At 50.1% G+C, this 14,139-nt stretch overlaps 4 protein-coding genes across 4 annotated transcripts; 1 reads left to right on the top strand and 3 right to left on the bottom strand.

Moving 5' to 3' along the window:
- Positions 1-585: 585 nt before the first annotated feature.
- Positions 586-1,785, bottom strand: FIESC28_01959 (uncharacterized protein; the record flags this gene model as incomplete). The annotated part of the gene is made up of 1 exon (XM_031156109.1): positions 586-1,785. The coding sequence occupies one exon, from the start codon at positions 1,783-1,785 to the stop codon at positions 586-588; it is 1,200 nt and encodes a 399-aa protein (XP_031019815.1).
- A 1,118-nt stretch (positions 1,786-2,903) lies between these two features.
- Positions 2,904-10,669, top strand: FIESC28_01958 (uncharacterized protein; the record flags this gene model as incomplete). Its single annotated transcript, XM_031156108.1, has 2 exons — positions 2,904-3,067; positions 3,115-10,669. The coding sequence occupies 2 exons, from the start codon at positions 2,904-2,906 to the stop codon at positions 10,667-10,669; spliced, it is 7,719 nt and encodes a 2,572-aa protein (XP_031019814.1).
- A 229-nt stretch (positions 10,670-10,898) lies between these two features.
- On the bottom strand, positions 10,899-12,044 carry FIESC28_01957 (uncharacterized protein; the record flags this gene model as incomplete). Its single annotated transcript, XM_031156107.1, has 2 exons — positions 10,899-11,609; positions 11,799-12,044. The coding sequence occupies 2 exons, from the start codon at positions 12,042-12,044 to the stop codon at positions 10,899-10,901; spliced, it is 957 nt and encodes a 318-aa protein (XP_031019813.1).
- A 470-nt stretch (positions 12,045-12,514) lies between these two features.
- FIESC28_01956 (uncharacterized protein) lies at positions 12,515-13,417 on the bottom strand (the record flags this gene model as incomplete). Its single annotated transcript, XM_031156106.1, has 1 exon — positions 12,515-13,417. The coding sequence occupies one exon, from the start codon at positions 13,415-13,417 to the stop codon at positions 12,515-12,517; it is 903 nt and encodes a 300-aa protein (XP_031019812.1).
- Positions 13,418-14,139: the final 722 nt, after the last annotated feature.

Raw genomic sequence — 14,139 nt, 5'->3', positions numbered from 1 at the left:
GTTATCCTGTGCCTGTCAACGGAATGTAGTCTTAGCTAAAGCCATAAGACGGATAGATCATTCTGCATGAACTTTTTGGGCAATTGGACGTTGAACGACCCGATCACCTGGGTCCGTTAAAGGGTCGAGACTCGGTGAACCCAAGGGCTGGGTACTTGGCGTATCTCAGTGCCTGAAATCTAGATCCAGGCTCAGGGGTCTAGCCAGAAGCGTTTAGTAGCTGAAGCCACCACTGCAGGAACAGCATACCTGTCGTCATTAGCCTCCTGATCCAGACCACCCATTCATTCTTTAACAGCGCCACGTAAAATTGTGATCATTGGCCCTCCACAGAGAGTCGCAAGGTATTTGTCATTCGACGAAGGGTTGTCAACCCGACTCAAGTCGGGGAAGATCGTCTACGGATGATGAAAATGGCTGTCTTAAAATAAGGTGTCACGTGGAAGTGAGACTTTTGTTGAAGGTGGAGCAGTCAATGTTATTATACATTTCTTTTGGTATCATGATTCATAAGCTCTAGAATATGCTTATCGCTAAAGTAAATCAAAATAGAAAGAGTGACATATAAAACGTAACGATTGTAGGTTATAGTAGCCAAATAACAACGATGCTGGCAACACTGGTCAAGGTGCATGCGAAGACGTTGACCTTATGAGAGCCTGCAGCGCTAACAGTTTGAGGAACGCTGTATCGGTCTGCATCAGTCTCACCACTCGAGGATTGGGGACTTGAGTTGTCATCAGAAGGAGTGCCGTTTTGTGGTGATGGAGGGCTTACAACACCAGAGTTCGAAACATCGCCAGATGATCCATCGGTGTCATCAGAGGATGTAGTGTCAGCTGGGTTGTTTGGTTTGTTCTTGCTCTTGGGCTCTCCATCAGCAGATAGAGCATCCGAAGAAGAGGAACCGCCTTCTGAAGCATTTGTCGGGGGATTAGCTGGTGCGCTATCTGCACCACCAGGAATGTTTGATCCTTGACCATTGGATTCAGTCCACTTGTTTGTAGAAGATGGGGATGAAGGACCATGTTGGGGGATGGTTCCAGCACCCGAACCTTCGAATCCTGAGCTATTGGCAGTATCACCAGATCCCGATCCTTGTGCGCTTGAAGAACCACCTACGTGGTCGATAATCTGATCGTTGGAAGCGCCATTTCCATCTACAGAGCCGGTGTACCCAGTGGCGGCGAGGTCTGAGCCTGTGTTTCCAAAGCTTCCGTTGTATTGTTGATCTTGATGTGTATCCTCGGGACTTGGCACTTGAGGCTGAGAACCATTCTGTTCTGGAGAGTCTGGAGTGGGAGAACCAGTGCTAGTGTTGGAGCCTTGGTCAGAGTTGACCTGTACTGTCTCGATGGCACCGGGTACGTTGACTTGGTCAACCCAAGCCTTTGTAGCCTGTGCAGCATCGAGAGGCTCAACGATATATCCAGAAGATGAGTATGCCTCAATAGACTCAGTAGGAAAGGTCAGAGTCGCAACTTGAGTACCTTGGCCACCACAAGCGTTGCATTTGACCACAGCATGGGTAAATCCAGGTGGAGGAGCAGTCTCGATAGGTGCACCATGGCAGTCGATACTTGAACATGTTTCTGTGATGGTATATGTCTTCTTCGTCAACCCCGAAGGGTAGAACTCTTGATATGTGCGTGTGTATTCACTTTGATAGCCGTCTGGACCACTGACTACAGTGATAAGAGGTAGGGCAGTGGTGGTGAGACAGGGCTGGTAGGCTACTAGAGCATAGGTGGGAAGTATAAAGCCGAGCAGGGCGTATGACCTCATGTTGGAGGTGATAAAGAGTGACAAAGAAAGGAACGTGAGGGTACAAACGTAAAGGAGCGTTGATGAGCATTCGATAATGTGCGAGAGGACAATTAATTAAATATGCTGCATATCATGGTAGCTATTGATGGTGACCATCTAGATATGGCTGAACTAGTGTTAAGGATTAGAGGAACAACGTCGGCGCTCTAGAATGCGCCTCGAACGAACGGACCTACCGATTACATGGTGGCTATTACCGGAGGGTATATGTCCAGAAAGTCCGTTAGTGTTCGCTAGCTCTCTGGAATGCGTCTTCATCAGTGGCCGGTCATTCAACACCATGATCAGAACGTTGTAACTATTGTTTTAATGTTTGCCAGAAGATCTCCATTTTATTCCAACACTGACAATAGCTACCTTGGAATGAGTTCCTGGCCTTGGCAGTATCTTGTCTTCAAGATCTTGATAAGATCACGACTGAGACAACGTGTGAAGAGTTCTGCTTCCGGTAACACGGAGACTACCGTGGCGATCAAGACCGAAACCTTAATGCAGATCCCATGGCGCAATCTCTCTGACGCTTTCGTATTAGCGCAAGGGCAAAGGGTCTGTGAGAGCTTTTATGCAGGAACGCGACTCGAGATCTAGAACGTCAGAGGCTCTTGTCATGAGGACTTCTCACGGATCGAGCTCCATGACTCGGATTTCTGGGGAGAGTAGAGATTAAAGATAATTGTTCAACCTTTGACCAAATGATTGTTAAGCGGACCTTGCGTCTTTGCGGGTAGCTCTGAGACACTGTAAAGACTGGTATGTAAGTGGCTCTCTCCGATGCTTCTCATTGGATCAAAGCTCGATCAGCACGCATTCACCTCGATGTCTCAGTCTAGAGCCATCTAACTCTACTCCCCAAGCTCGACAGTTCCGTGCTGCAGGAATGTCCAAGCCGTATGTAGTCCTTTTGCAGCATGGAAGCTCTCTGTTTTGGGATGAAGCAAACGTCTGTATATACCAACGTCTCTCTTTAAGAAAGTTCACGTAACTTTGTTCTTTCTCCCTTTTTCGAGATTCCTTTCTTCTAGTGACCGTTCATTCATTTCGCGGTTTATCATCCCATCGAGGGAGCTTTATTAGCCATGTGGCTACATGACATCACCCGCTACGGGGCTTTCCTTACTTTCCTTACTAACGCAGCAGCTAGGGCACCGGAGTTTGAGTGCAGTGCTGGTGAGAGGATCATCCAGCTGCAGCCCATCAGAGTGGTCAACGGGACGAGAACTTCGGACGCGACAATTACGCGGTTGGTGAAGCGGTTCAATTATTTTGAAAAGCTCTAACGGGATTCAGTACATTTTATGTCCCTCCCAATGCCTCGTATATTACAACCGCCGTCTTTGGTGATGGACCCCCGACTACGTACACAATCCCTCCACAGGGAACACCACCAGTGGGAACAGTTATCGTGAAGGAACCTGTAATGACGATTACTTCTTTCATTCCCTCATTGACAGCCGTGCGAACGCGCACTCTTATTCCTACACGATCTGGTGATCCGACTACTGTTATCATCGAGCGACCGGATGATCCGAATACCCTTCACGATCCTCTCACGAGAGTCGCAAGCCCGAGAATTACCACAGTCGACCATACACAAAATGTCGAAGTTTCTATTACCAGAACTGTGCAGCGCGAAGACACAAAAACGGTCATTATCGACCATACAGATGAGCATGGCACTGTCACGGTCCGACGAGAGAGTTACACAACAATTACTCGCGTCAATAGTGTTGGAGTTCCAACTACACGAACCCTTCAGCCTGATCGCCCTGGTGATGTCAGCACGGTTATCGTTGAGGTACCTCAGACCAAGGGTCACTTCACCACAATTGTGCGCACAGGCACTGGCACTGGAACCATTACGTCGACCCAATATCCCAGCGACCCAGATGACACTGGTACTGTAGTTATTATGATCCCCTCGGGGCCTGATCAATACGCGACAGTTACTCGCACAGGCACTGGAACAGCTACAGTCACGTCAACTCAACCACCTGGTGGACCTGAAGAGCCTGGAATCGTCTTTATTGACGTGCCTCCGAATACGCGACCACACCAGACCATCACTCGAGTCGGAACTGGCACAGTACCTATCACATATACTCTCCAGCCAGACGGACCCAGCGGAACAGTCACTGTTGTGCATGAGCTTCCATCAAGCAGTGTACCTTACGCAACTATTTCTCGAATTGGAACTGGAACCGCACCTGTTACAAGCACGATTCCTCCCAATCATCCCGGCGAAACCGGTACCGTCGTGGTCATTCTGCCTCCCATCAATACTCGCATCATTTCCACTACGCACTGGGGAAGTGTAACAGCGCCTCAAACAGTTACTACGTTTCCAGATGGTCCCGACGGGCCGGGAGTAGTTGTTGTTGACCTACCGAATCCACGTACAACTCTAACTCGTGGAGGCGATGTACCTGCTCCCACAACAAGCACGCCAGAGAACGTGCCGGCAGGAGAGACGGGTACGGTTATTGTCATCACACCCATTAAGTATGCAACTACCACGAGGACTGTGGCGACGGGGTCTGAGACGAAGACCTTTACTCAGAGGCCATCTGATCCGGATGGAACCGGTACAGTCATCGTGGAGCTCCCTCCCAATGCGACGCCTTTCACCACCATAACTAGCCTCTGGACTGGTTCGACCACTCGCGTTGTAACTGAGCCTCCTTCGGCACCTGGTGAGACCGGAACCATTCGGGTGGATGTTCCGGAGGAGTATACTACTGTCACTAGCTTCTGGACAGGATCGACTACTCGAACCAACACACAGCGTCCTTCCGTGCCTGGTGATACTGGCACTATCCGATTGGATGTACCGGACAATGGCGATGACTACACTACCATCACTGGTGTCTGGACAGGATCAACTACTCGCACATCGACCCAGCGTCCTTCTCAACCCGGCCAAACAGGCACAGTCCGAATCGACTACCCTGATAAGCCAGATTATGTCACTGTGTCAAGTTTCTGGACTGGTTTGACTACACGTAGAAGCACCGAAACAGCTGCAGGTCCAGGTCAAACAGGGACTGTGCGCGTTGACGTCCCCGCTGATGGCGCGAACTACGTGGCAGTCAGCGAATATTGGACCGGTTCAACTACTCGAACAGTCATTGTACCTCCCACTGGACCTGGCGATACAGGTACTATTCGTGTTGACTTCCCTACTGCTGGTATCCGCTATGTCAATGTTAGTGAGCAGTGGACTGGAACGACAGCTCGTACGGTTACCCTTCCTCCTGAGCGACCGGGCGAGGACGGTACGGTCCGTATTGAAGTGCCCGCTATGCGTTATGTCACTGTGACGAATTTCGGATCGGGTTCTGACACCAGGATCTTCACTCAGACTCATAGTGGAGATGGCTTTACTGATACAGTTGTCGTTGAGGTTCCTCTCATCACATCGTATCGTACCGTCACGAGTACTGGTACAGACTCCACAACAAAGACGTTCACTCGAGAGCCTTCTGGCACAGGACGAATCGGAACCGTCGTTATTGAAGTTCCACCTGCTTATGTCACGACAACGATTACGGGTACTGGAAGTGCCACTAGGACCTTCACTCAGACACCTTCTAGCGTTGGGGAGACTGGCACAATTGTTATTGAGCTGCCCCCGGGTGCTACGCCTTATACCACAGTCACTCGCACTGGGACTGAGTCATTCACTACAACTATTACGCAGACTCCAACGTCACCAGGACAGACAGGGACTGTTATCATTCAAGTCCCGTCTTCCACAATTCCTTTTGTCACAACAACCTCTTACGCCACAATCACATCAGCCTACACGACTACTGTGACCCCTACAGTTGCAGGTCAGACCGGCACAGTCATCGTATTCAGGCCTCAGTCATGGGTGACTACTACCCGATATGGAAGCGTGTCAGCTGCTTCTACCACGACTCAAAGCGCACAGGGTCCCGAGGGTACCGGCATTGTCATTGTGGATCTCCCGCAGCCTTACACTACCATCACCCGCTATGGCAGCGTATCAGCGTCCTCGATAACAACCCAGACTGCCACAAGTCCGGGAGGAACAGGCACTGTCATTATCTATCTACCCCAGCCTTTCATCACAACGACTCGTCATGGCAGTGTCACGGCCTCCACAAGGACAACCCAGGCACCTCAGAAGCCCGGGGAGACGGGCACTGTGCTGGTCGATCTGCCTCAGCCTTATGTCACATACACTAGCTACGGGTCTGTCACTGCAGCTGGCACCAGGACCCTCACTGGATTTAGTCAAGGAGGAACCGGTACTGTTGTCGTTGATCTTCCCCAGCCTTGGACCACAATCATCAGATATGGAAGTGTCAGTGCTCCAGCGACTCGAACTCAAACTCCCGCGTCTCCGGGGCAGACTGGCACGGTCTTTGTTGACCTTCCCAATCCTTTCACGACCATTACTAGCTATGGTACTGGATCTCTATCAGGCACTAGCATCTTCATGCCAGCTACTCCAGGTCAGACTGGTACTGTCGTCATTCATCTTCCTCGGCCTTATACAACAACCACAAGGTTCGGCAGCGTTAGTGTTCCAACAACTGCCACGTTGACTGCAGCTACCCCGGGTCAAACTGGGACCGTGTTAGTAGATTTGCCACAGCCTATGGCCACATACACTAGATTCGGTAGTGTCACTGCGCTGAGCACAAGTACCATGATGCCCACCAGCGCGGGCCAGACTGGAACTGTCATCATCGATGCGCCACAACCATTTACAACTATCATTCGCTATGGAAGTGTTACTGCTAGTACCATGACCACGCGCTCTCCAGCCGTACCTGGACAGACAGGAATCGTACTGATTGACCTTCCTGAGCCATACGTAACCACCACACGGTATGGAAGCGTAACTGCTAGTACCATTAGCACCAAGACTCCTGTGTCGCCCGGTCAAACTGGCACAGTCTTCATTGACCTACCAGACCTCTATGTTACTACAACACGCTTTGGAAGCGTGTCAGTTATTAGCACTAGTACCAAAATACCTACAGCACCTGGTCAGACAGGAACTGTCTTCATTGACCTTCCTGATTCTTATCTCATCACCACGCGATACGGATCTGTGTCTGTTGCCACGAGGAGCACCAAGGCTCCTGTCTCACCGGGTCAAACCGGTACGATCTTCGTCGATTTACCAGATCCTTATGTGACTACAACCCGATTAGGCAGCGTGTCTGTCAGTACCACGAGCACGAAGGTACCTACAGCACCGGGCCAAACAGGTACAGTGTTTGTCGACCTACCCGGCCTTTACGTAACTACGACTCGCTTTGGAAGCGTTTCTGTCAGTACGACAAGTACCAAGCTTCCTGCCTCTCCGGGTCAGATAGGCACTGTATTTGTTGACCTACCGGATCCCTACGTGACCACCACACGTTTCGGAAGAGTCTCTGTTAGTACGCTCACTACTAGGACCGCGACTGTTCCCGGACAAACTGGCACCGTCATCGTCGATCTACCGAACTCGTATCTCACTACGACACGGTATGGACTTATCCCAGATGGTAGCAGTACCACCACCAATGAGCCAGCTGTCGGCGACCATACAGGAACGGTCGTCGTTGATCTTCCCGACCCATATTTGACCAGTATCCGATACGGAATTATCACTTCTGGTGCTAGTACAACTACCAGGGCGCCTGCTGGTCCAGGCCAAACTGGCACAGTTCTTGTGGATCTTCCTGCTCCGTACAGAACTACCACCCGATACGGAGTCATTACTGAGGGCAGCAGCATGACAATTCAGACAGCTGATGTTGCTGGTCAGACGGGAACAGTCTTGATCGACCTGCCTCAACCTTACGTCACAACAACTCGATTTGGAGGCATCACGAGTGGTAGCAGCACAACAACTCAGGTACCAGGAGCGCCAGGAGAGACTGGCACTATTATTGTCGACCTTCCTGATTCTTACCTTACGACTACCAGGTTCGGCAGAGTTCCGATAGGCACTAATAGCGTTACTACTATTACTCCAGCGACACCAGGTCAGACTGGAACCGTTATTGTTGACTTGCCTCAGCCATTCACGACGATTGCCCGGTATGGACGGGTCACAGCTAGCACTGCAACCACTGAAGAACCTACTGTCCCCGGAGAAACTGGTACAGTTATTGTGGATCTTCCTCAGCTGTTTACAACAACAACTAGGTTCGGTATTGTTTCTGTTCCTGAAACAGTTACACAAAGCTTCGAGCCAGATGAAACAGCGACCGTCCTCGTCGATCTTCCCCAACCGTACACCACTATCACCCGATTCGGTGTTATCTCAGACGCCGATCCAAACGGTGTTACTCAAACCGAAACCCCTGCTGTTCCCGGGCAAACTGGAACAGTCATCGTTGACCTACCTCAGCCGTACACAACTGTGACTCGGTATGGCCTGGTTGATGTTGATCATGAAACAACTACCACTGAGCCGCCAGCTATCCCGGGTGAGACAGGCACTGTTATTGCTGATCTTGCTCAGCGATACATAACTACTACTCGCTACGGATTGGTCGATCTCGCCCACCAAACGACTCAAACTCAGGCACCGGGTGTACCGGGTGAGAGTGGCACCGTTGTTGTTGACCTCCATCAACCCTACACAACAGTCACTAGATATGGTCTAGTTGATGCTGGCCATGAAACCACTACGACCGACCAAGTTGCTGTGCCAGGAGAAACAGGTACCGTTATCGCCGACCTCGCTCAGCGATACATAACCACAACCCGCTATGGACTCGTTGATTTGGGACAAGAGACAACAGTAACTCAGGCTCCTAACGTTCCAGGCGAGACTGGCACTGTTGTTGTGGACCTTGCCCAGCCATATATGTCAACAACGAGATACGGCTTGGTTGATGTCGGTAGTGAGACCACCCAGACACAAGCACCCTCTGTACCGGGAGAAACAGGTACCGTCATTGTGGATCTTGCTCAGCCTTACACAACCGTAACTCGTTATGGATTAGTTGACATTGGCCAAGATTCAACCCAGACCGGGACGCCTGCCAGTCCGGGTGAGACTGCCACTATTCTCGTTGACCTTCCCCAGCCTTTTACAACAATTACTCGTTATGGCTTGGTTGAGGTTGGTCAGGAAGCTACTCAGACGCAATCTGGTCCTAGCCCAGGTGACACTGCCACCGTAATCGTTGATCTAGCGCAACCTTATGTAACAACGACTAGGTACGGGTTAGTTGATGTAGGTGGTGAGACAACACAAACGGAAGCACCTGCTACTCCCGGTGAGACAGGCACTGTTCTGGTTGATCTACCTCAGCCTTATACCACGATCATGCGATACGGGAAGGTTACAGCCAGCCAGATGATAACCGAGGCGCCTGGTACACCTGGCGAGACAGGAACTGTCATCATCGACTTGCCAGAGTCTTATGTCACTGTCACCGAACTTTACACTGGTGCCGATGTCATCACTGAGCCAGTTGCTCTTACCACGGTCCCTGCTGATGGGTCTATTCCTGGTACAGTCGTTATCGCAACACCACCTGCACACCCAGTTACTGTTACCAGGTTCTACACTGGAACGTCTATTCTGACAGGACCGACTACCGTGTCTACAGTACCTGCTTCGGGAACTCACCCTGCTACGATCTTCGTGGAGACCCCACCAGTTACTAGTACCCGATTCTACACTGGAACTTCAATCCTGGCTGGCCCAATAACGGTGACAACCATCACGCCTACTGACACCGAGGCTGGAGTCGTCATTATCGAAACGCCGCCAGTGACAAGTACTCGCCGATACACCGGTACTTCGGTATTGGCCGGGCCGATTACTGCAACTACCATCACACCAACTGGAACTGAAGCCGGAACAATCATCATCGAAACGCCTCCGCCTCCTCCTGTCACTAGCACGAGATCATACACCGGTACAAACGTCCTGGGCGGTCCCACAACAGTCACCACAATCTCGCCTACAGGTACTGAGGCTGCTACGGTTGTCGTCGAGACTCAACCGCCACAATACGTCACAAGCACAAGACAATACACTGGTTCCACTACTCTGGCGAGCGCAAAGACAGTTCAGACCATTGCACCCTCAGGTACTGTTGCCGGAACCTACATCGTCGAGACTCCTACGCCTCCTCCATCTTTCAGCTGTGATGAGGGAGGATACTTGATCCAGCTTCAGACTCTTTACAGGCTGAACCTAGTTACCGGAGTGAATCAGCAAGTCGCTACTGGTATCGGTCCTGGTGGAATCATCAATCCTATCACTTACAACATCATCGATGATTTGATCTACGGTATCGTTCAGATTCCGAACAGTAAGAGTCAAGTCATCCGTATCGGAAGCACTGGATCGTACACTCTCATGGACACAATTATCGATGGTACCTGGAACAGTGGAGATATCGACGACCAGGGTAACTTCTGGATCGCGCAGTCCGGTAAAGCATGGGCCAAAATCGACGTCGATCCAAGACGTTCCACCTACGGCACTATTCTCCAACGAGGAACCGCAACACCAGACAACGGTATCGCTGATTGGGCCTTCGTCAAAGAAGGTGGGCGATACCTTTACGGTCTCCAATCTTCCACAGCCAAGACGTTCCTCGGAAGATTCAGTCTCGACACACAGAAGTGGGAGACTCTCCGAGATCTTGGAAATATCTCTGGTAATAACCTTTGGGGTGCCGTTTATGCTGTTGGTCCCAATCTTATTTATGCGTCTGAGAACAACTCGGGTGTTATCTATCGTTTCAATGTTGCGACAGGAGAGAAGGCGTTTATTATCCAGGGTCCTAAGACGTCACAGAATGATGGTGCTCGTTGTATCAATGCTTCACCACCAGGATCAGGGACCTAATGGATGATTGAATAGGACAGGGAAATAGGTTCTAGGAGCCATAGGAGTCTTTACTTTTATTCATTGCATGTATTCATTTCCATTATCTTATCTTCGATAGTCCAATACAGGATAGGAATCTTTATAGATCTTTATGATCCCGTACCATGTCTCAATTGACTGTTTATCCCACCAACAAGTATGAGAATATGAACATGGGTATGCCTTTGATTCCAGGTCAAATGGAGTTTCAGTCCGACGCAGAATTCGGGGGTGCTAGTATCTGGGCAGCCTTTTCCCTTACTTCTTTCTTCTGTTTTGTCGACTTCTGTTTCTTGGTTTTGGCCAACTTCTCCTCGGGAGGGTATCCAAGCCTGTCAGCCTGTTGCCAATTCTCCGACTTCCCAAAGTCTTCTCGAATCGGCGTCAGTAATTCTTTCAAAGCCTTGACCAGTGCTGGCTTGATCGTCTGTGGGGTCAAGATATCTTGCTTGTAGTCGTCCTTGAGTCTGGTGATGTCTTTATAAACAAGAGGCTCTCCATCCCTCTGATCCACCGTGAACCTTACCTGTCCCTTTAGAGAAAGGACGCGGAAGATTACATGCTCGATGAAAGCAATGACACCATTGCCCTCCACCTCTTTTGGGACACACATAGCTTTCTTGAGCTTCTTAGCGACTTCCTCGGGTGTATCCAGCAGCCCAATCTTGGAGGTCGGTTCGCTCGAGCTCATCTTCTGTGCCTGCCCAAGGCCCGGCACTAGAGCGTTCATTAGATGTGCCCTTTTCTTGTATCCGACTTTGTGAAGGTTGTCGAGGGCGAAGGTGAAAATCTTGCGCTGGTCGACACCGCCGAGCTCCGCATCCACGTCGAGGTACTCTTCATCCAGTGCTTGCATGACCGGATAATCCAATCCGCCTGACAAGGGATCATCATCCAATTTGACTACCTCTGCGGCGGCCTTGCGTAAGGTCGACAGTCTGGTATCACGTTTGATCAATCGACAGTCCTTATTCTATGCTTCACTCCACTGGAAGGAACTCCCAATAACAAATTCGAGTTGATCGATGCTGACGCCGATGGAACGAAGCAAACTTTTTATGACAAATTGGTAATATTCCGTCCGCGGGGCGATACGCTCGAATGGCACGTCCAGGCTGTCGAGGAAGCCGTGGACATCTGCGATCAGGATCTTAACGTGACATCCTGCGTGAAGAAGCTCAGCGACCTTCACCATGGGCACGAAGTAACCGCAGTGGGGTTTGCCGGTCGTGGCGGTGCCCCAGTAGACCTTGAGGGCTCGGTTCTGGTTGATAATAACATCGTCGATGATTTCGGGATTGAGAATCTCGGCTAGGTTGGCCTTGACGAGGGCAAGCGATTCATCGGGCGTCATGTGTGCGTATTTCCGGAGTTGCAATAGTGGGTTTGGTTCCCAATGGTATTGATGGAAATGAAAGAATGATCCGGCTTCCTTTTACAAAAAAGCAATACAGGTGGTTTGTGTAGGTTTGAAATTACAGGAGAGTCATGCCGAAGCCGGAGAGAAATCTGTCAATAAGGTGTACCTTGAACGTTGATCACATAAAGTTCAGGATAAACAATCTTTGTTGGTTGAACGCATGCATAACTCAATCATGTGACTAAAAACATAAATTACTGCTTACAATAGCAAGCTCCTTCACTCTTTTGTCAAGATATCAGAAGGCATTACACGATCGCACAACATCTACTTTGTAGCAGCTATCAGTTTCACGTTGGTAGCAAAGGTAGCCGGACAATCACTAGACTAATTGGGATGTAGCCGAATCTTACATTTTTCCAAGGTTTCTTTTATATGTATTTGGCAATATGCTTCATCTTAGTTTAATCGTCATCATCGGAGTCATCTCCTGAGTCGCTGTCAACATCATTGGCGCCGCCCGGTCCACCAGGTCCTGACTCATCTCCGCTGTCTTCATCACCACTATCCTCATCTCCACTATCGCCGTCCAAGAAAGCATTAGGGACCGTCGCGACAGCCTTTGGTGAGACTCCCACGGGATCAAGAGCCTTGGCAGCTACAGCATCAAATCCGGCGCTCTTGGCCTCAGCTAGTCGAGCAGTGAAAGGTCCAAAACCTCTCTCATGGAAGCCAAGGAACGCAGCAGGGTCTGAGGCGTCTCCTCTCGGTGGCTTTGCGGACAGGGCCCAGCCCATAACTGCGTTGCCTACGGCTGCCTCCGGGCCCAGTCCAAGAGTGCCGTCGAGGCAGTTCTCGCACAGGAATGTGTATAGCAATGAAGTCTCGTTAACGGAGACTCCATCAGGCAGCGGTCTGACCTTGAAGTTTCCCTTGACCACAGCAGGGTTATCTTCATCTATGGCCTGTCGGAAGGATGCCATGACTCCTCCTTTTCCATCGGGCCAAGCTGCCAGGATGAAGTTACCTTCCATATCTCCTGTCAAACCAGCTGCACCCCATCCTTCGCCGTTAGAAAGTGGAAATTGTAGTTGACCGATGAAAGAACCCGCCGCACTGCTGTTTGTAGCGGGCTGTGAGTCTGGTAGAGCGAATGCGAAAGCGAATGAGGTTCGAGTACCGATGAAGCGCTCCATTGTGAGGCCTGTGACTTGGTCGACGAAGGGCTCGCTGACTTGCTTTTCTGAGGAGGTCGCATCGTCGGCGAGGGCGAAGGCGGGAAGAAGAAGACTTGTAAGCAGGATGCGCTGGGGGTTGATATGTCTTTGGACGGTGCGCCTATTCTGGATATTGCGAATAAGAGGCATCTTGGGGTATCTTGGTGTTATATTGCGTAAAGGATAAAGAATGGCGCTTGATGAGCAAAGTGAAGGACTTTGAAGTAAAGTAGAAGGCTGCTGAAGTGCTTGAAGCTACTGAGTGCTGATAATTATTCCATATCGCAGAACACAGTCAAATACTTATATCACTCACCGGGCCGAAGCCAAGAAACATGAAGATAGCTTCAAACCAAAGGTCTCCCTTTTCGCCCTTGCAGTATTCTAATTTCAGCAAGCGACCGTTACAAACTTCAATTGAGGGTGCCGCTTTACCGCATACGGAGTTCCATCTTGTCCGAAAAGATTGAAATGTCACTCCGTTTGGCCGTCCTATTGCCGCTGACTGTTTGGTCTCTACTGCCTATGAATAGTATGTGTTTGAAGCTAAGGCCATGCATTTCAATTGGACTTATTGCTATTGGTGGGAAGTTGGGATCGAAACGGTTCGAAACAATGGCAGATCCTGTTTATGGGATATAACAGACGAAGTTAAGCCTGGGTGTCATATTTAGATGTGCAGGTAATGCATCTATTCAAGGTGGACTTTGATGGGACATTTGTGTCAGTCAAAGTTGAGTGGAGACGAAACACTGACGGGAGTGTCGCGTTTTGCCAAAGGTTTCATACTTGACAGGTAGATGGCGCATCATCTGGCTCTCCTATTGGCTGTATTTGGGCAAGCTGTCTGTCAGCTTATAAAGTGTTGACGG

This window comes from Fusarium coffeatum (assembly GCF_003316985.1).
Source record: "Fusarium coffeatum strain FIESC_28 chromosome Unknown BRIP53273_contig_43, whole genome shotgun sequence".
In the NCBI taxonomy this organism is placed as follows: Eukaryota; Fungi; Ascomycota; class Sordariomycetes; order Hypocreales; family Nectriaceae; genus Fusarium; species Fusarium coffeatum.
Note: the sequence above shows the minus strand (reverse complement) of the source record. Positions and strands in the feature narration are given on the sequence as shown.